Genomic DNA, 19,073 nt, shown 5'->3' on the forward strand with positions numbered 1-19,073 from the left:
GGGGAAATCCCTACTGCTGGCGGGACTCACCCCAAAGTTACACCATCTCATTGCTGAGCACCTCACCGTTAAAAAACAACCCCAAAACACCTCCTGAGGGGCCTGCAGAGAGCCCCAAACCCACCCCAGCTACACCACGCACAAGCCTCGGACACCTCCCAGCCATCCCGACCAAGCCGTGCACTTCCAGAGGGTGCAACTCCCAGCTGGCCCCCAGCACCCCCTTATTGATGTGAGGTTCATTCTCGCAAGTAGTAGCTAATTAGATGATTAAGAAAGAAATTAGCTGCCCCCTCCCCACCCACAGCCTGGCTGCCCATACCCCCCTGCACTGCTGGGGGTCTCCGTGCTGCAGCTGCGGAGGGCTCAGCAAGGTCTGAAGTTCTTGCTGCAGCATCAGTGCGGGCACCGGCCTCTCTTCTCTGCTCAGAGTCTGTGCATCTAAATGATTAATTAAAAGATGTAAATGATTAATTAATTCCTGAAGTGGCAGGGGACCTGGGGCTTTGCTCTGAGGTGCAGCAAGGCCAGGTGGGGGTCAAGCAGGGTCCATGCTGTGCCAGCAGCCTGCCCCTTTCCGACCCACTTCACAAACTTCAGGGTTAGGAGATGCCACCAGTCACAAAGGGTTTCTTTCCCTTTTTCCCTTCCCCTCTCTGTCCCAACATCATTTTATTGGAGTTTTGGAGGCTTTTGCTTTCCTCCCCAGGTAGGAAGGGGGGGGGTGTCATGTACCAATGAGGCTCTCAGTGGCCCCCAAAAGCTGGAGCTGTAAGGAAATCATCGGCTGTTGCTAGGGATGCTGCAGGAGCATGCGAGCAGCCAGGTAGGAAACAGACACCTGTTTCACAGCCCACCTGAGACCCCTCGGTGCACGTAGAGCAGCCTCGGGATGCAGATGTGGGATGGAGAAACCACCCAGCCTGGACCCCTCACAGCCTCGGCTCCGCTCTCACCCTACCCGGCTCCCTGCAAAGCCAATTCCCGTTTGTCAGGTTCCATTCCAGTGCAGGGTCCTTCCCTATGCTTGTTTTGATGCAGTGCTGCTCCTGGTGTGTGCTGCAGCAACCAAAACCGGAGCCTGGTCCCCCCCCCAACCATCACGGACACTGGTCCTGGGTTGCTCCCGAGCTGCCGCAAGCTGCGCAGGGCAGACACGGACCAAACGCCAGGCGAATGCTTCCCATATGCCTTTATTTGCAAAGTTACAGGATTTTTTTTACAGGCACTGTGCGTTGGTGTCTCAGACCAGTTCGGATTTTTCTCTGTATTACCCAATGACCGAGGAGGGGGGAGGTGGGAGCGGGGGGAAAAATCCCTCACAGCAACCGTTCCAGCCTCCGGAAAGGCATAAGACATCTGAGAGGAACAATCTGCTTCTTCCGAAGCCATGAAGCAAGGGATCTGGTTTATAAACAGGCTTAAAAAATAATATACGTATATAAGAGCAGCTCGAAGCTAAAGTACAGCGATAACTGGTACATACCTACGCGTATCTGTTCACACCCTTTCACCAAAGCTGGAAAAGGGATGGTTTAAAAACTAAAAACACAGTTAAAAAAAAAAAAGGGGGTACTCCATGCATTAAGTTTTAGTGTTTTGTGCAATTAAAATGGGATGAAAATAAATATAACTTAAAAAAAACCCCAACCTTTTCCATGACACTAATGGAACAGAGGCAAGTCTATAAGGCACTTCCACATGGGCTAGTCTAGAAAGCCTGGCAAAGAGCTAAAACAGCGCGACCCTTTACAGTGGCACCAGCTGAGCTGAAGACATCTGTCTGGTGAGACATGAACCGGGAAAAACCTTCGGAGGCTTCAATCCTCAGGAAAGAGGCTGAGGCATGGCCTGATGGCCAACTCCTCCTCCTTATTGCTGCTGGGAGAAGACCTCCCAAAACCGAGGGTGCCTGCTGGATGATGGCTATAGGGCTCTGGAGCATCACTCCTGGGGAGAGGGATGAGACAGTGGGTTTGGGGACGGAGCGGATGAGGGACCTCCAGCGCTTCACACTCCTCCTGTTCCCAACGTGAGGGACTCCCGGGTTTGTCCTGCAGTCCCCCCTGCCCCGTCGGCCTCTCCATGGCTGACCTTTAGCAAGCCAGCTCTGTGAGCAAACCACTTACTTCAAATGTTCCAGGAAGTTAAAAAATAGCCTCCGCCCTAAATAGAGAACTGGGTGTTTTCGCAGGAGCGCGGAGGCTGTCCATGTAGCCTAGGGGGCCAGTGCCGAAAAGCAGCGGTAGTCAGCCAGCTCTGCGGAGAAGGGAAGGCACGGGGGTGCCTGACCCCAACTCCGCTTTGCCAAAAACAACTACCCCGGCCTCCTTGAGGCTGCTTTGCCGCTGTAACCCTTCTCCCGCGGCTGATAAAAATTACAGAGATGCTCCAGGGTCGCTCTGGGCCAGGGGCAGGCACCGGTGGCACTACCTCTGCCAAAAAAAGACTGATCAACGTGGACAGCTACTTTAGGTCTCATAGTAGTCCCTTGTAAGCCGTTTCTCTCTCCCCTAGCCCTGCCCAAAGTCTTTATCCCCCATGGAGGGCTGGAACCAGCTCCTAGCAGGCGAGCTGAGTCTCTAGAGGAGCAGGAAGCATTACCCACCACACCAGTGCAGCCAGCATGGGGGAGGCAGGTGGGAAGCACCTGGCCATGGTAATTATCCGTGCCTGACCACACAGCCCCACAGCAGGAGGGAAAACCCTCACTCTCCAGTGCTACTGGCAAATAACGCAGCAACCTCCACGGGATGTGCTAAACACAAATGAAACCCCAAATATGCCTTTCTAGCATCTCTTAAGGCTCCCTGGGTGAAAGGTGCTGGCAAAGACACCTAAAAGGTATCCTTTGCTGTCTCCACGCCTTGCTCACACACCCCGGCCGCCGGAGGGTCCTGGGCACGGCCTCCGAGTATTTTGGGATGAAGCTACCGATCCCAGCGCAGAGAGAGGCTCCTTCTTCCATCAGCCCTCTTAAAGGCCCTCTTAAAATCAGGCTGCTCGAGAGACAAAAGCGCGATAGGCCAAGCACACGCTCGCCTAAGCAACGCCTGCCGGGCTGCTCCCGGCCGGCACAGTGGCGAGCTCGCACCGACTCCGCGAAGCCGAGGTTTCAAGTTCAGCTTTTGTTCTGGCAGGTTAGCTCTCTATTTACACGGAGAGGGGGAAAAAAGAATAACCAAGACAACCTGAAAAATCCACAACAAAAACGCCTTAAATAGGGAGAGTATAGGTTTCAAACGAGAAGGGCGAGGGCTGGAAAGTGTCTTGTAGTGCAGTTCAGAAGAGTCAGTCGGGGGGCAGGTTGGGGGTAGTGGCAGAGTCGGACACGCGGCTTTAATGCAAGTCTTCGCTCTGGGACAACTCTGTCAGGATCTGAATGAGGTTGTCCAGCCCCCAGAGGTAGCCATCCTCTCTGTTCCCTTCCACCCAGGGCACGTTGTGCTGGAGAACTTGTCCCTCCGGCAGCGGCGTGGTTTTCCCAAAGTCGATCATCCAAACTTTGGCCTGTTCCTTCTTGTCGTGAATGAAGAGGAGGGAGCTCCCGATCACCTGCGGAGAGGAGAGACCAGTTAAGTGGTGCTCCTACTGCTCATCCTCAGCCAGCTCCGGGGCGCTCAGACACCTTATCTGAGGCTGCGTTTGCAAGGACGCTGAGATTTCACACGAACAGAGGTGAGCTCTGTGCCGAGCCGGCTGTGTTTGTGCATGCAAAGTGGGTGTTCAGACAACCTGCTTTACTCATACAAATCCCAGCTCTTGGCAGCAGGAGAGGATAAGGAAAACATGGGTATGAAAGACAGAGAAGCAATTTTGGAAACTGAGTCAAGGTCCCAGGGGAAGGAATGAGATGAATTGTCCCAGCTTTCTGTTTTTCAAGGCTGGTTCTGTGTGACCAGCTCGTGCCATCCACACTTGCCAGCCCTGCAGACATCACTGTGGTTACCTGCAGGGTGCTGTCTTCTGTCTGAAACACCATCCAACTGCACCCAGATTCCCCCTAGAATATCCTACTGGCTTTCCCAGTGCTCTGGGGATGCAAGTTACTGGGGCACATGTACATGAATTTCCTTTTCCATTAATTCACTCAGCAGCATCTGCTTTGAAGGGGTGTTCCTTATCCTGATCTGCCTTTGGGAAAATCCTGCAGTGAGTACTGGCCTGGGCAAGCCTCGGGGAAGCCCACGGGTGCATTTTGGGAAGGTGAAGCACATAGTCCTTGACAGCAGAAGTCTCAAGGCCTCTGACAGCAGGACAAGACCCCACGAGCTCAGTGCTCACCACCCTCGGAGCAGAGAGATGCTCAGCAGGTGGATGCCTCCAGCTCAGCCCCCCAGCCCATCCCAGCTCACAGTGCCAGCCAGCCTGCTGCAGCTTCCCGGTGTCTGGGGACACGTATGTGTGTCGGGTCATTCACCATTGTGCTCTTCTGCTGAATCTGCTCCTGCGGTCAGAAGATTTTAGCAGGTGCTACAGAAAAGCACCAACAGGTGTGCTCCAGAGCTGTCCCAAACAGAGATTGGTTTCCAAATCACGCCTGAGGCTCATGACTGGTGGATTACGGACCCGCTTGCCCTTGTATCCTGCCAGGAGCAGCCCACAAGAGACACAGCCACATGGAGAAGCGTAGCATTAGGGGCATCCAGCTGCTGTCAGCCCTCCGAAACAGCAGCACTAAGTGTTATGGGGGGCTCCCGTGTCCATAATCTCACTGGGATTTAGCCTGAGGTTTGCCTGTAGACAAGGGTTTTGAAGGGGAAGCGCGTACGGGTTGCAAAAGCTATCATGAATTTACATTTCTGAGGAGACTTCCTCCTCCAGCACACTGGGAACATGTCCAAGGTCCAGAGATACGTATTATTTCCCAGAAATGCTTATCTTTAGCTCTTCTCTTTCTAAGCTCTCACAGCCGTCTCTTGGACAAGACGGAGCATTTTAATTCTAAGGACAAGCCGCCTGCTGACATTCTTTGCTTGCCTGTCCCAGGTCGCTGAATTTTCCTGCAGCTCCTCGGAGAGGCTGGGAGCAGCGAGGGCCCCGCAGAGCTTGGCAGACCTTCATCTCACAGTGGGATGGAAAGTCAAAGCTGCTGCTTTTTAATTTTTAAGGAGTGGAAACTCCTTTCAAAACTCCCCTGAAAGGCTGTTTTGTTTCTGTGTTTTCAAACGAAACCCTGGCACATGGTTTCAGGGAGCATTTGGTTTCCCATGTTGAACTGACCTGAAACACTCTGGTTTTGAAATTTCCCTTCGGCTGCCTCACAGGCACTGCCGTCAAGAGGCACAGTCCATCCATGTCTGGCTCCTGGCAGGACCCTCCACCTGCAGCCGGGGCTGAGGTGGCCCACATGGCTCTGGCTGAGGGACAGTGGGATCTTGGAACTGTGGCTCCCATTTCCTGTTAGTCAGGGGTTCCTATGAGACTCTTTTGCCCACAGACAACACGTGCCAAGGACACGTGCTTTCGTGTTTTGTTAAGTAGATGCAAGAGCAAATACCCTTTGCCAATGCTAAGTCAATGATTTAATTAAATTATGGAGTGTTCAGATTTTCATTGAAATGGCCAAAAAAATGTAGTGTTTCCTCTTTGTTTTCCCACCAGAACGGAATTTCCACTGTAGAAATTGTTGATTTCGTGGACACTCATTCCTGAAGGAAAGTTATTCCCAGGGAAGAGTCCTGACTGTGGTTCCCCAGCCAGCTCAGCAAAGGCAGTTTTGAGATATCTGCAATTTATGGCCACGTTGAAGCCTTGTTTGATCACGTGGAGCAGCTGGCTGCCAAATGATACCTGACGATCAATTCAGACAGGCATTTCTCTCCAGAAAACCCCTATACTTCTACACTAGGGATTTTTTTCCCAGTTGTATTCCTCCTAGATCACTTTTAATCTGTATGAATGTGGGTTTACATTAGATTCGAGCCCATGTCAGATGCGTGAACGTGGTATCTGTATTTCCATGTATTAGATAAACACTCAGGGTATTGAGGGGTATGAAAATACAGATAGAAGAATAAATTTGAAGTTGTAGAAAATTACAACCCCTGACTTTGACCCCACATCTCCTTGGACAAGCCGAGCTTAAACCGTTTGCATTTCCAGGCAGACCTGAAGCTGAGCATTACCTCATGGCATTTGAAGAAGGGGGATGTCTCCAGGGTAGCGCGGATACCCTTCAACCGGTTAAGGTAACTGTTCTGGAATGACAAAAACCACAAAACCAATCAAGCCGTCAGTGCTGCAGGAAGTCTGCATCAAAACCGCTGCGTGGGGCAGACAGGGAAGCCGCCCCTCCCGGCGTCTCTCCGGGACACCGTGTTTGCAGGGAGAGACGCTGGGGGTGTCCCTCAGCTGCCCTGTGCTCAGCATCCTCCTACAGACCTGTCCCCTGGGAGGGTGTCCCCTCTTTTTTGGGATCTACTTATCCTTTTGGCCTCTACGGCATCCTGTGAGCTCCTCTGGCTTCTGAAACTTAGGGAGAGCATTTGCTTTTGCTGAACTGGTGCTTTCTGTAGACTCTGCCTGCTGCAACCATGGTACTCCAAAACCATTCTCAGGGGGCCCCTTCGATAATTTGATTTTGAGGATTAGGCAGAAGGACCGAGCATAGGGACACACGCAGCAGCTACCTGGGCACTATAATACACCTGAATTTTCACACTTCAACTGCATCCGGAGATGTGGGGGTCGCTGTATTGCAACAGCTCCTGTTTGGCCAAGGAGCCCCGTGCAGAGCCCGGGCACGCTGGTGTGAGTGTGCTCCAAGCTCTTTACAGATAAAATGCCGCCGGGCAACTTCATTTTCAGAGCCAGGAATAATCCCTGGGTAACTGCTGTCAAAGGGAACATGCTGATTTGAAGAAGGCAATGCCCAGGGCCACTCCAGCTGGAGTCGTGCATTTGTAGGCTGCGTACAGTACAGCTTAAAATGGGAGCATTTGTCAAACAGGATTTTTGACACAGTTGGTGTAAATTGTTTACAGCTACATCTCTTATTCTCCTGGCAACACGGACAAAACTGGGAAATGTCAACTGCGGCTTGTCCGCACGAAGGGCGCAGGCAGGGGGATGCCTCGGCCACCCATCCTGCCAGGGTGGGAGACCCCACTGCCCGCGCTTTCGCATACTGGGGCAAACAGCGGGCTTGGAGGCTGCCCTCAGCCTTAGGGATGAGGGGGCAGAGCACGCCTGTGCCTTTGCAGGGTGTTTTCAAGCCGATCCCTGAGAATCCTCAGTGGACTCGGCCTCGTCTCAGGCAGCGCTGCTGCAGCAAACGTGTCCCCTCCTGGCCCGCTGCTGGTCTCCTCTCATCCCTGTGCCAGGACAGCATTTCTCTTTGCCATTTTTCATCCTCTTTTAAGAGAGGCTACTCGGGCTGCAACCCCTCAGGGCAGGCAACTGATGAGCCAAGGGCAGCCCCCACAGCATCCCCCACTCACCAAAACGTTGCGGTTGCCTCTGGTGAACTCCCTGAAGGCCTCTGTGACTTGTTCCTTTGTCCGTGTCTTCTTGAAGTCGCGGTTCACAGTGCCATCCTCCTTCTTGAAAAGAAGGGAGAGTGGTGAGTAGGATGGGGAAGGAAGGAGCCGGGATGAGAATGGGGGTTTCAGCAGCCAAGCATGTCCCCAAGTAGGATGCAACTAGCTTTTTCGGCAGCTGAAGGACCCATCTATGGCAGAGGGGTGAGAAGAGGCAGCAGCTCTCCTCCTTGAACATCCCAAACCATTCCACAGCTCTGTTGGGTAAGGCAAATGGCAAGTCTCCACCATCACACGCTTTCTGAGGACATCAGCAATGTACACAAGCTCTCATGGCCCAAGCGCTCTCTGCCAACAGCAGCTGGAGGCCTGTTTTGGGCCACACCATGCCCAAATGGCTTCCCACTGCTGCTGTGCCTGAGCAGAGGGTGCTGACACCAGCCTCGGGCTGCATCCCTGCTCGGGGGGGAAAGCCGAGCATGACCACAGCAGGACACAGCTGAGTGTGGATGGAGGCACAAAATTCCTCTGTGCGAATCCCCTGTGAGCCTCTGTAGCCAGGAGCAAGCCCCACGGCTGCTTGACTCATGACTCTTTTGATAGCCCATGGAGAGCAAACCCTCAGAGGGAGCAGCCGGGTACCGGGATGCAGCGAGCACCGGGATAGAGAGGGGCACGTCGTGCTTGGCCCCACCGCAGGGATGGCATTGCTTGCTCTGCCATGGGGACAGCACGCAGCCCTGACCCAGGGGCTCCCAGCTCAGCCTCAGAGCAGCTCTGTAGGTTGCACCCCATTTCCCCGGTCCTGCTGGGGCTCCAAGTTTTGGATCAGCACGGTTCATTGTCCAGAGCGGCTGCATGTCGGGCAGGCAGAGCTGGCTTCCTGGATATGGGGGCTATTTTAAACCACACATGCTCATGCTCACGGCCCTGCTTGCACAGCTCCGTCCCTCCGCTCCGGACAGCTCGTTTGCACACAATAGAGTGAAGGGACAGCAGCCAAAAAGATATCCTGTGGGCTGGGGAAGATGAAGTAAGGATGAAGAAGCAGAGCAGAGGTTGGGGAAGGAAGAAAGCACAATGAATAACCTGCCCTGAAGATTTACGTGCCCTGGCAGGACTCTGAGTCTCTTCCAGGGACGTGCCCTAGGATGGGGTGATGTGCATCCCCCTGGAGAGAGGGCTGGCCATGGGCATGGTGGTGGTGACCGGTCCAGTTTGGGGGCTGGCTGCAGAGAGCTGGGCAAGGCAAACCCAACACCAAACCCACACCCGATGTGCAGCTGGGGGTAAATCATTCAGCACGCTTCCAACTCCCAGCTCGCTTCCAAGCAAGCTGGAAGGAAGCTGCAATCAAAGGCGGTAATGAAAGCAACACGTGAAACATCCGAGTCTTCAGGAGAGACTTTGTTTGCATGGGGTGCGGCCAATGCACCCTGCTTCAAACCACCCTGGACCTGTCTTCAAACCAACCATGGTGCTGTCCCAGGCTAACATCTGGCAGAGCCACACATCAGCAGGGGCCAGGGACAACCTTCTGCCGCCGTTGCCATCCAACAGACCTCCTTGCCATAGCTGCCACCCTGCTGATGGACCAAGGAGCCAAGCTCTGTCTGTCTGCAGCAGTGCAGGGAAGAGGCCCTGCCCAGGATGCTCTGGTGGCACATGCACGATGTATAGGGGAAGGGTGCTATGTTGCTATACATCTGCCACGTGAGCCCTGCAGAAATCAACCCACCCTCTCCCCGGGGGACGATAGATATCAATTTGGAGAAGTGCCACAGTGCTAATTTCACATGTAAAGAGCAGAACTTTCCACAAAGGATCCAAGAAAGGAGATGGACTTCTAAGTGCTCCTAAAAATAAATGAAAACCACAGATGGCCTTTCAGATAAGGCAATCTCAGCTTCAGGAAAGCCAAGCAGCCTATCCGTAGTGCTGGTCCCATCGTCACCCGCCTCCCGCGGTTTCCTTGCCCAGCCAGACGCTGCTGCCGTGGGGCTGACAACTGCCGTGACATTTACAGGTGTCCAAGCCCCGAGGGGGCTGGCTTCCACACAGCAGAAATGTGAGAGGGGCTGATAAGGGCTACTGCAACCTCCGCCCCACCGGCGATTCCAGTTTGTGCTGGCGTCACTGGGGCAGGGTTCGGGTCAGCCGGCTCTCCCTCCGGCACTTTGTCTGGCCTTGGATGGGGCTCACAAGCTGCCCATCCTGGGAAAGTCAGGTGAGGGCTTTCAGAGCTCATTTTGGGACCTCCCAGACATCCCAGCCACAAGGAATACCATCCCCTCATGGCCTTGCGGCAGGCAATGGTGAGCGACTCTCCGACCACAGCAGGAGCTCAGGAGCCCCAACTGGGTCACCAGGCACCGCCTGTGTTGTTTCCAGCTCAGCAATTTTAATAGCCACTGTTTCTAACAGTTTCGAGCTACTCCAGAAAGTTAGAGGAGTGTCATTATCTCCTTTAATGGAGGAAAGGTTCCATTTTGAAGAGGAAAAACTGGATCCTCAAGGCCACCTGGGAAAATGAGAGCTCAGCTAGGAAAGGGTCCCCATCCTCATTCCCAGCCCCAAGCTGCCTGTTCGCTTCACCTGCCCACGCTGTCCCAAAGGCTACCACCACCCCTCTCCTTCCCCTGTGCCCCCTTCCAGCCTACCCAGAACCAAATCCTGCCCTTCCCTTGCATGGCAAGGCGCTTTCCGGTACCAGCCTCCAGCCACGAGTGAGGGGCAGGGCAGATTCACCCCTGTTCTTCCCAGGGAAGCATCCACAGTGGGAAAGAAAACATGGGGAAACTTGTCATTAAATAATACTTTCCTGAAACTCCCTTCGAGGACTCAGTAGCAGATCAGGGCACTGCGGACGCTTTCCCTAATGCAGAGGCTCAACCCCAGAAACAGGACAAATACAGGGATACAGCACAACCAGCTCTGCAGCCCTGATGGAAAAAAACCCAGCCGGGAACCAGCGTGAACTGTTAATGCTTTAGCTTAGGGGAAAATAATCCAGAAGCTGAGGGATTTAAGGAGAATTACAGTAATTAGAGCCTTGTTCAAATTAGCCAGCCCCTAGCAGCAGCAGCAGGATTACTCCTAGAGGCCATCACTTCTCAACATTTTCCAATTAAAGGGCTGCCTCACCTCTTTGGAAAAAATCCACTGCCACATCGCACAGCACCTCGCTTACAGTCGGCTAAAGCTGGGGCTCAACTCTCCCCACTCCTTTAAGGCTTTATTTTCCTCCACAGTGGGTTTTTGTGGCCCATGTGGGAATATGATTTGGGTTGGTTTTTTACATTTTTCATTTCAAGCAGCTCACATATGACCTGCTTTTGCCATAAAGACCCCACAGCGTCCTCAGATCACAAGCTCAGAAGCACCACCGGAGGCTAAGGATATATCATGTAGGACTATAAATAGAGAGATATTCCTGGTTATAGCAAGAAAGCAGGGAGAAGCAACAGTGCATGGAAGCTTTGGTCCCAGCTGGCCCACTCATATATAGCCTCAAGTTTTATAATAAGCACCAGCAAAACAACACCAATGGGAATGGGAACTAGGCAAAGGGTTGTCCCAAGCCAGAGCAGCTTGCAGCGCGCTCGTGGGTGCCCGCGGCAGGAAAGGGACTTTGGGAGAGCTGGGGGGATTGGGAAAGAGCTGGATGAGCAGGCAAGTGCCCTGACCCAATGTAGGGACTGCAGAAAGCTGCTGCAGGGGAGCATGGCTGGCAGCATCCCAGGCAGGGGCATGGAATAGGCAGGGGTGCCTTGTGTTGCTCATGCTGGAAAACTCTTGAAGGGGTTCGGTCCAAGGGCAGTGCCTCGGATTTCTGAGAGTGGCCAAGGCTGAGATAAATGCAACATCCTCTGCCAGCCATGAAACAGTTGAGCAGTCACGGTGCTCTCATCCCTGTGTGCAACACGGTCTGCAAGGCTTCCCACAGCCCGAGGGCTTCATCCCGCAGAGCGGGGCAGACAGACCCCTCCCCACTGGCAAATTGGCATCTAGGCAACCAGAAGCAGTGGCTACGCATAACCCACTCCTGCTGATCACCTTTTAAACCTGTGGTCTATCATCTGCATTCATTTGCTGTTTGCCCAGAGAAGCTGTGGGTGCCCCATCCCTGTAAGTGCTCAAGGCCAGGCTGGATGAGGCTTTGAGCAACCTGGTCTAGTGGAAGGTGTCCCTGCCCATGGCAGGGGGGTTGGAACTAGATGGGGCCCTTCCAACTCAAATCCTGCTGTGATCCTATGATCTGACTGGTGAGGCCAAGGCGAATGCTGCCAGGAAAATGTGCAAGATCTGGTGTAAAAGATTTCTCAGGGAATGGCTTAATTTGTTTTAATTCTCTCATTTTGACATTGCAATCTCCAGTCAGGAGAGGTGCAGGAGCTTAGGACCACAGAGACCCACATAAGCCTTCTGGGAAAAACCCCTGACAGAGATCAGAAAAATGACCTGTGATCAAGAGGAAGAAGCTCCTCCAACCAAGACATGTGTAGAAATCGAGCTGTTGTTTCCACTAAGAGTGAGCAGCTGCCCAGAGCTGCCACGGGGGCCCTCCAGCAGCACCCCAAGCCTGAATTAACGCAGGCACGACTTGACTGAGCTCCCCTTGGCTGCCAAGCCACCACCATGCCCAGGCATGAAAACCTTAGTTCAAGCGTGATATTGCCTTTAATACACGTCGTCTGGCTATCAAAACACCATTGCTAATGAGCACGCAAGCCTTCCACAGCCAACAGAACTGCTCTGCTGTTACAGACCTAACTTTGCTCAGACATCTCTCCTCCCACAAAGTCTGCTCGCTGGGAAAAAAACTCCCAGGATGGCTCTTCCAATGGGGACACAAAGCCATCCCAGCAGGTATCTCCAGAGATGCGAGTGCTGGCTCTGCGCAAGCACAGTCAGCAGGTTCTGCACGCACGCAGGAGCCGGCAGAAAGCACTGCTGCTTGTGCTCACCCCATTTCACAGGGCTCAGCTGCTGAATGCTTCCGGACAGGGATGTAAACACGGCCTTCTCACTGACTGTGGCTGAACTCACAGCTCCAAGCGGAGATGGGCACACGCTCAAGCTGGGATTTGGATTAGTGGCTCAGCCTGGTGGCACAGCAGCCTCAGAAACAAACATCTAACACGAGCTTTCAAGTTGGAGCATGGCACTTCGCATTTTGCAGTCCAGGAAATCAACCGAGGGGCTGATTTAATGAGATTATGGCTAAAACTGTCCTGTCGCACTGATGCCCTGAGCTCAGCTGTGCTCTCAGAAGAGCGGCGCTACCCCAGGCTGGTGCCTGGTGAGGGTGGTTTGGCTGCGGGGACCACGGATGCCTGGCTGCAACGTGGTCTCACCACCAGCCTGCTGTGTCTGTGTGTGAGTTTGGGTTACCAAACGCTTCCAGCAGCTCTTCCCTCTGCTCTGCACACCTCACCTTTATCCCCTCGATCCTGAAGCCCAGTGTGGCAGTTGAGCTGATGGTCTCCCTCCACTGCATGTAGCGGGGCTTGGTTACTGCCCGCAGCACGTTCTCCTCCTCGGTGGGGGCATCGGGGTCCACCTCAATCATCTTCTGGTACATGTCCTTCCTCAGGCTTGGCTTCTTCCGGGCCTTTATCAGCTCCTCCTCCAAGTACGTCCTGCAAGGGGTGATGGGCAGACATTAGCAGGGCCACCACACAAGGTGCCACACACCCACAGACAGCCCTTACCCCAGAAATCAGCCCTATTCAGGATAGCTGATCCCTGGGGAGTAGAGCAGCATAGGAAATAATGGAGCAAGCTTGGCTGCAAGTAAATGGATCCTGATTTAATTAGCACCCCATCATCAACACCTCCTATCTTCTCAGTTCATCATCACACGACCAGTTTGGCAATAAGAAGGGTGGTTATTTCTCAGAGGTCCCCACGGCGTGGCTGCCATCCCTTGGTCCTGGGGTCCTGTCCCCAAACCTGAACAGTCACTCTCACAAACATGGCTTTCAACATACGTCCAGGAAACCACCCAGGTGCTCCGAGAAGCTGGCTGGGTTGAAGGCGGGAGGCAATTTGCTGTATCCCAGCCCTCGGCATTAGCAGTATCTGCTGCTCCCTCCGAGATCCAGCCAAGGTGGGTGGCTGCTGCCAAAGCCGCTCCTGAGCCTCTCCTGCGCTTTCCCATCCACTCACACTGTGCAGTGCGAGGGCTGTGCCTCACTGGCTGCTAAACAGGGTGTTCTCACACAGGGCTGTGTCGCTGCTGATGATTTTGCCCAGTAAAGGTTTCAAGTGGACTGTGTAGCGAAAGCTTCCTGTACAAGACGGAGAAGGGAAAGGGATGCAGCCTTGGCCAGGTGCTTACCAATGTCCCTGGGACCTCAGCTCTGCAGAAGGGCTGTGCCCTCTCCCCATGTCCCTTCTGCCAAAATCCCAGCACTGAGGGTGCGGTTCACCCCCAGAACCAAGCAAAATGCAGGGTGAGGGTGCTCGGCAGGCGACACGCAATGGTGTTCCTGTGTTTCCCACAGGCTTAGCAAGGCCAACTGGTGTCTTTTCTCAGAGCAGGCGTTTGATCACTGAGCAGACACCCCCAGGGCATCAGACCCTTCAAAAAACAATGCAGATAAAAGCAATGAAGGGCTTCAGCTGAGATCACCAGACCCATGATTTTGGGGCAGATGGACTAAAAGAGCAAAACAAAACAGCAGTGTGCTCAGATGTGCTGCTCACGCTGCTCAGAAAGCTGGATTTCCTTTTGATGGGAATCACAGATCGTCTATGCAGTTTGGTGCCCCTGCATCTCTCCAGGCTTGATCCATCACCAGGGCTTAAGAAAGACAAAATGTTGTTTAAGGGTGACGGGAGGAGACCAGGTTGGCAGGAAAAACCCAAACCTGTATCTGCCAGCAGTAAGCAGCTGGCTCAGAGGACAGGTTTCACAGCCCTGAGGTTTAGTTTATCTGTCAGAGCCTCTCCTGCCCAGCCACAGAGATGCCCCACTCCCCAGCATCAGCCCAATTCACCCTCTCTCACCAGCTCCTCCCACAGCACCATCTTATGTAACGACAATGTCGCCAGGCACATCTGCCCCCTTGCCTGCTCTGCCTGTCCTGGCTCCAAAAACCCAGGAGCACAGATCACCTGACCTATGCACAGGAGGCTTTCCTCCTCCCACAAGACAGCTGTGGGAGCACCAAGGTGACGTGACCAGCAGGTCTTCTTCTGGTGGCTGTCACCTTTGGGTCCAGAGTGGGTCCCGTCTCCTTCCTGTGGCAGCATGGAGCATGCCAGCTGGGGCCACAGCCCCCTGCCCTCCTCCCCACCCCTCCGGTGGAAAGTATTCCTTGGCTCTTCCCTGCTGACAGCCCGACACGCCAGTTCGAGTTTCACATTGGGAGCTCAGGAGGGGAAAATAAAAGATTCCTCTCTCCCATAGAAGCCATCAGCTTTTCCAGCAACGCAAGCGTCTCCAACACGTCTGGGCTGTGCTTTCGCCAGCGAGGGGGGTCTCAACCCACCCAGCCACCAGCCAATGCAGGGCCGAGCGGCGGCCCCAGGCTGCCCCAGAACGGTCAGCTCCCGGGGTCACCAGCCCTGCTTGTGCTCGCTCCGGGACACCCTTGCCAGCCGTGGCCTCGCTAGCTCAAAGGCTGCTGCTGGCCAAGTGGCTGCAGCCTGGGATCTTGGCGTATCTGTAGATGGTTCTCGAGAAGGACACGGGTAATGTTGCTCATCTGTCAGGAATCGTTTCAAGAACTTTACATGAAAGGCACTGAGCAACTCAGCACACACGTTTCATCCCTTGAGCGTGTGTGGGAGCAGAGGGAAGTCTCTCGCTCAATGAAGCTGTGCCATTCAAGTGTCTTTATTTCACCTCCCTGGCACCCTGGGCAGGATTTCCCACACCTCCTGCCCCTTGGCTGTGTCCTCTGGCAGAAAGAGGCAGGTTGTCATCTCCCTAAAAGCTGCTGTGACATTCTGGTGTACCCGAACCCAAACAGCGAGCTGTTCCCTGTTTGCTGTGCCAAACCACTGCCCCAGCACACAGGATGGTCAACAAGTGGAGAAGGAATGAGCTTGGTGTGTCCTTCCCCTACCCAGGCTTCCCCACAGCCACTTGGTGTTTCAGAGGGCTTTACCCAGGAGATAAATTTTTTTTAATATCCCATCCTAAAAACCCAACAGTGTCCCTGAAGCCACTCACCTGACCCCCATTTTGCAGTCCATAACGCAGGGGGAGTCAAATTCAGCCAGCAGATCCTCCATCTGGTTGTATCGCTCCCCGTCCTTGACAACGTCACCGTGGTAGGCAGGAACGTAGGGCTTCAGGACATCGTTCATCAGGCGGTCGAGGCAGCGCTGCTCCGATTCACAGTGCTTCTTCAGTATCCTGCCGTTGGCTGCTGCCTTGAAACTACCTGAAGGGAACAAGGGACAATGTGACACTTGTTTTGGATGGGGGATGATCCTGTGCCTTCCCGAAAAGGGCAGCCCAACATCTTGGAAGTATCTCCGCTTACACCTGCCCCTGAGAGAGTAGCCAGAGGCAGGCACTTACAAGCTCGGGCTGCCAGATTCACAGGCAGCGTCAGGGTTTCGTCACACCTTAAACGGGGCAGAGACCTGCCCTGCAGCACCTAACACATTTGCTTTACAGCCGCTGTGTAGTCACGGCAGGTTCACACCTCATGGCTTTCTCTCCAAGCTCATGCACTGGGTATCTTTGCGCTGTGGAGCAGCAAGAGGACTGGGGTCTCAACCAAAGGACTCAGCTGAGCCAGAGAACAGCGTGACGCAGCACACAGTAACACCCGCTGGCCCTGCGAGCCCGAAAGCACACAGCACTGCCCCTCCTCCTCACCCTCCCTAGCCTTTGGTTAAGTCACTCTCCTGGGCTAAAGATGTGGGAGCCGAAATCTGTGACGCTGATGCAGAAGTTGGGCGATTCTGGCCAGCAAAGCCCGTTAACCTGAGATAACCAAGAGCCTTTCCACCACTCTGCCCCTCCCTGTGCTCCATACCTGCGTGTCCTGCTAGCTGGATCCAAGGGTACTTCTTCTTGAAAGACATCACAAACGGGGACCAGTGCACCATATTCTTGATCTTCCGCCATGATTTGCTCTAAGGAGGAAAAAAAAAAATCACGAAGGTGAATGCAGTGTTTAAGCTTTTACTGTCCGTGAAGTCACTTCAGGCAGCATGTGGCGGCTTTGGACAGGCAAGGAGGTACTGGAGCCAGCGCAGGATGGAAGCAAACAGAGAATCTGCTCTTTTCCCACTGCCCTGTGCCAAGCTGGAGCCGCTGGGCCTTGACTCTACATTCAAAAATCACGAGTAACTTCACTGAAGTGGATGGTGTTACACCGTTGTTCCAGCTGGCTGCTTCTGCCGCAGAGGGCCCAGCCAGCTGCCTTACCTTGTCCCCGCTCCCCAACACCCCCTGCAGAAGCAGCAGGGACATTAACCCATCCCTGGGTACTGCATGAGATCACGGCATATGGAGCAGGCAAGGGAGCCCAGGATTTCTCTCCGGCCACAAAATGAAACTCCAGCTCTCGCGGGCACAAGAGGCGCTCCGACAAGCGCGCTCCGACAAGCGTGCGCAAGCTCACCGCCTGGCTTTTGTTCCCCGCTGAGAGGCAGCTGCTTTGTCCATTAGGCTGGCAACCCGTGTGCGGCTGATCCGCCTGCTTTGGCCCATCCGTAAGTACGTTCTAGAGAACAACTCCCTTCTAACACGCCGTGTTTCTCGCCAGATCGATTGCACAAAACTATTTACATGACTCTAACGAGGGCTGCATCAGACACGCGAAAGCCTCCTTCGAAGGCTCTTTCCTGCAGGAGTTTTTCCCTGGATTGTTCTGGGGAACACGCCACCAGTAAAAGGCAGGGGGACAACCTCTTATCTTGATCCCAGAGGGCAACGGCGCAAACAAATCGGGCGAACAATACACAGGGACGACAATGGAAAAATGCCTTCTTGCGGGAGCTGGGACAAACAGACGGCACAGTCCTGGCTGCTTCAAGCTACTGGGTTGAGCCGGAAGCCCACAGATAAATTATCCTCGTTTGCTCTGCTCCGAAGGAATGGGAGGGAGCCTTCCAGAAAGCCCAAGTAATCTCTTCCTCGTGTTTGGAGAACTGGCCCCTGTTCCAGTAACGCTTCGCAGACAGGCAGGGAAGAGCCAGCAGCCCCGACTTGCAGTTTGGATGCTTGTCGGGGGTGAACTCACGGCGCAGGAATCCGTGCTGGGAACTGCTGACACGTTTAAATGGCGAGGAAGAAGCCAGACAAAGATGTTAGTGTCTGAAGCGTGGAAATTACATCGGGTTACCCCTGCACCAGCCCTGCCAGGCAGCCGGGATGCATCGCACAGACATGCCGGGGCTGCCCGCGAGGTGGGGACCGGAGTGGGAGAGGGGAAGAAGACAGGTTCTTCCTCACCTCCCAGCCCAGGAGGAGCAGGGTGGCCCTTCCCTGGACGCCTGCCCATGGCCGGGAGCGTACTGGCGCACCCAGGCACGGGTACAGCAGCGCAGGAGCTTGGCACGCAGCCACCTCAGCGCGGGGTGACACCGGGCATCCCCGGTGCCCAGGCTTCTCCGTGCCACGGGTTTGCTCTGCCGCCCAGCTTGCTTGCTTTGGCGGGAGGGGGGTGGGCAGTTCCCTACCTGACATGAGGATGAATGTTTTTATTTCCAAACGGAGTGCCAGAACTTGTGAGCTTTAGCTGTTCTTTGTTCTCCTTTTGGCAGAGAGCGGGAGGGAAGCGGGGGGGTGTCCCCTCCTTTTGTTTTTAAAATAGTAACATCAGGTTCTGGCTGATGTCATGAAAAAAAGGGGGAAGAAAAAGTCTCTGAGGGAGTTTGTACTCTAGACGAGAGTGACCCACCTCCTCTAAAAGAAGGAGAAGGGGTCCTCCCCCCACTGCCAGCATCCTAAGTCACTTAGTCCCAGGAAACACGCCAGGGCAACGCACCCTCCCAAGCCAAGATTTTGTTTTGTGGAGTCTAGAGCTTTACAGCTAAAACCTTGAGGTACTTCAAAGCACAGGCAGAATGAAGGCAAGTGGCCCCCAAAGCAGGGCAAGCCATCCCGGCTTCCTGCTGCTGGGGCTCTCCCAGGAGCGATGCGCTTCACTCTGGCATTTGCTCCCAGCACAGGGTAATGGCTCCAAGTCTCCCAGGGAGAAAAGCCACCACAAAACACAATCTGTCGGGCTGACCAAGACAGGAGGCTGGTCACTGAGCATACAAGGACCAGGTAGCACGTCCCCATCCCTTTACACTGGAGGGAAACCTTTTCATCCAGACGCCACCCCACATCAGACGCACCTTTGGTCAGGCATTTCCAACCCAGGTTTTAAGGACATGTTACATGGAGAGGCTTGAGGCTGTTTTGTCCACCTCAAGTCACTCTCAACTTGCTGGAAGTAGGCTGTGTGGCAAGTCATTGCTGCCCCAGGGGTCACCGGCAATTCTGCTTCATGCAGCCCCTTTCCCCCCAGCTTCATGGGGGCACTTCATGATGGTACTTGCAAGAGAGAGGGGACCATCCCCTCTGCAATTCCTTCAGGAGCCGTCAGATTTTTGTTTTACGCCTGCTCCCAG

At 54.2% G+C, this 19,073-nt stretch overlaps 1 protein-coding gene across 1 annotated transcript; it reads right to left on the reverse strand.

Moving 5' to 3' along the window:
- Positions 1–3,219: 3,219 nt before the first annotated feature.
- Positions 3,220–16,583, reverse strand: LOC104514479 (inositol-trisphosphate 3-kinase B-like; the record flags this gene model as incomplete). Its single annotated transcript, XM_010158175.1, has 6 exons — positions 3,220–3,555; positions 6,129–6,200; positions 7,443–7,544; positions 12,919–13,123; positions 15,667–15,880; positions 16,484–16,583. Coding segments are annotated over 6 exons (909 nt in total), but the record flags the coding sequence as incomplete, so codon positions are not given.
- Between the last annotated feature and the right edge of the window lie 2,490 nt (positions 16,584–19,073).

Source organism: Eurypyga helias, unplaced genomic scaffold, assembly GCF_000690775.1.
Source record: "Eurypyga helias isolate BGI_N326 unplaced genomic scaffold, ASM69077v1 scaffold45548, whole genome shotgun sequence".
Classification (NCBI taxonomy): domain Eukaryota; kingdom Metazoa; phylum Chordata; class Aves; order Eurypygiformes; family Eurypygidae; genus Eurypyga; species Eurypyga helias.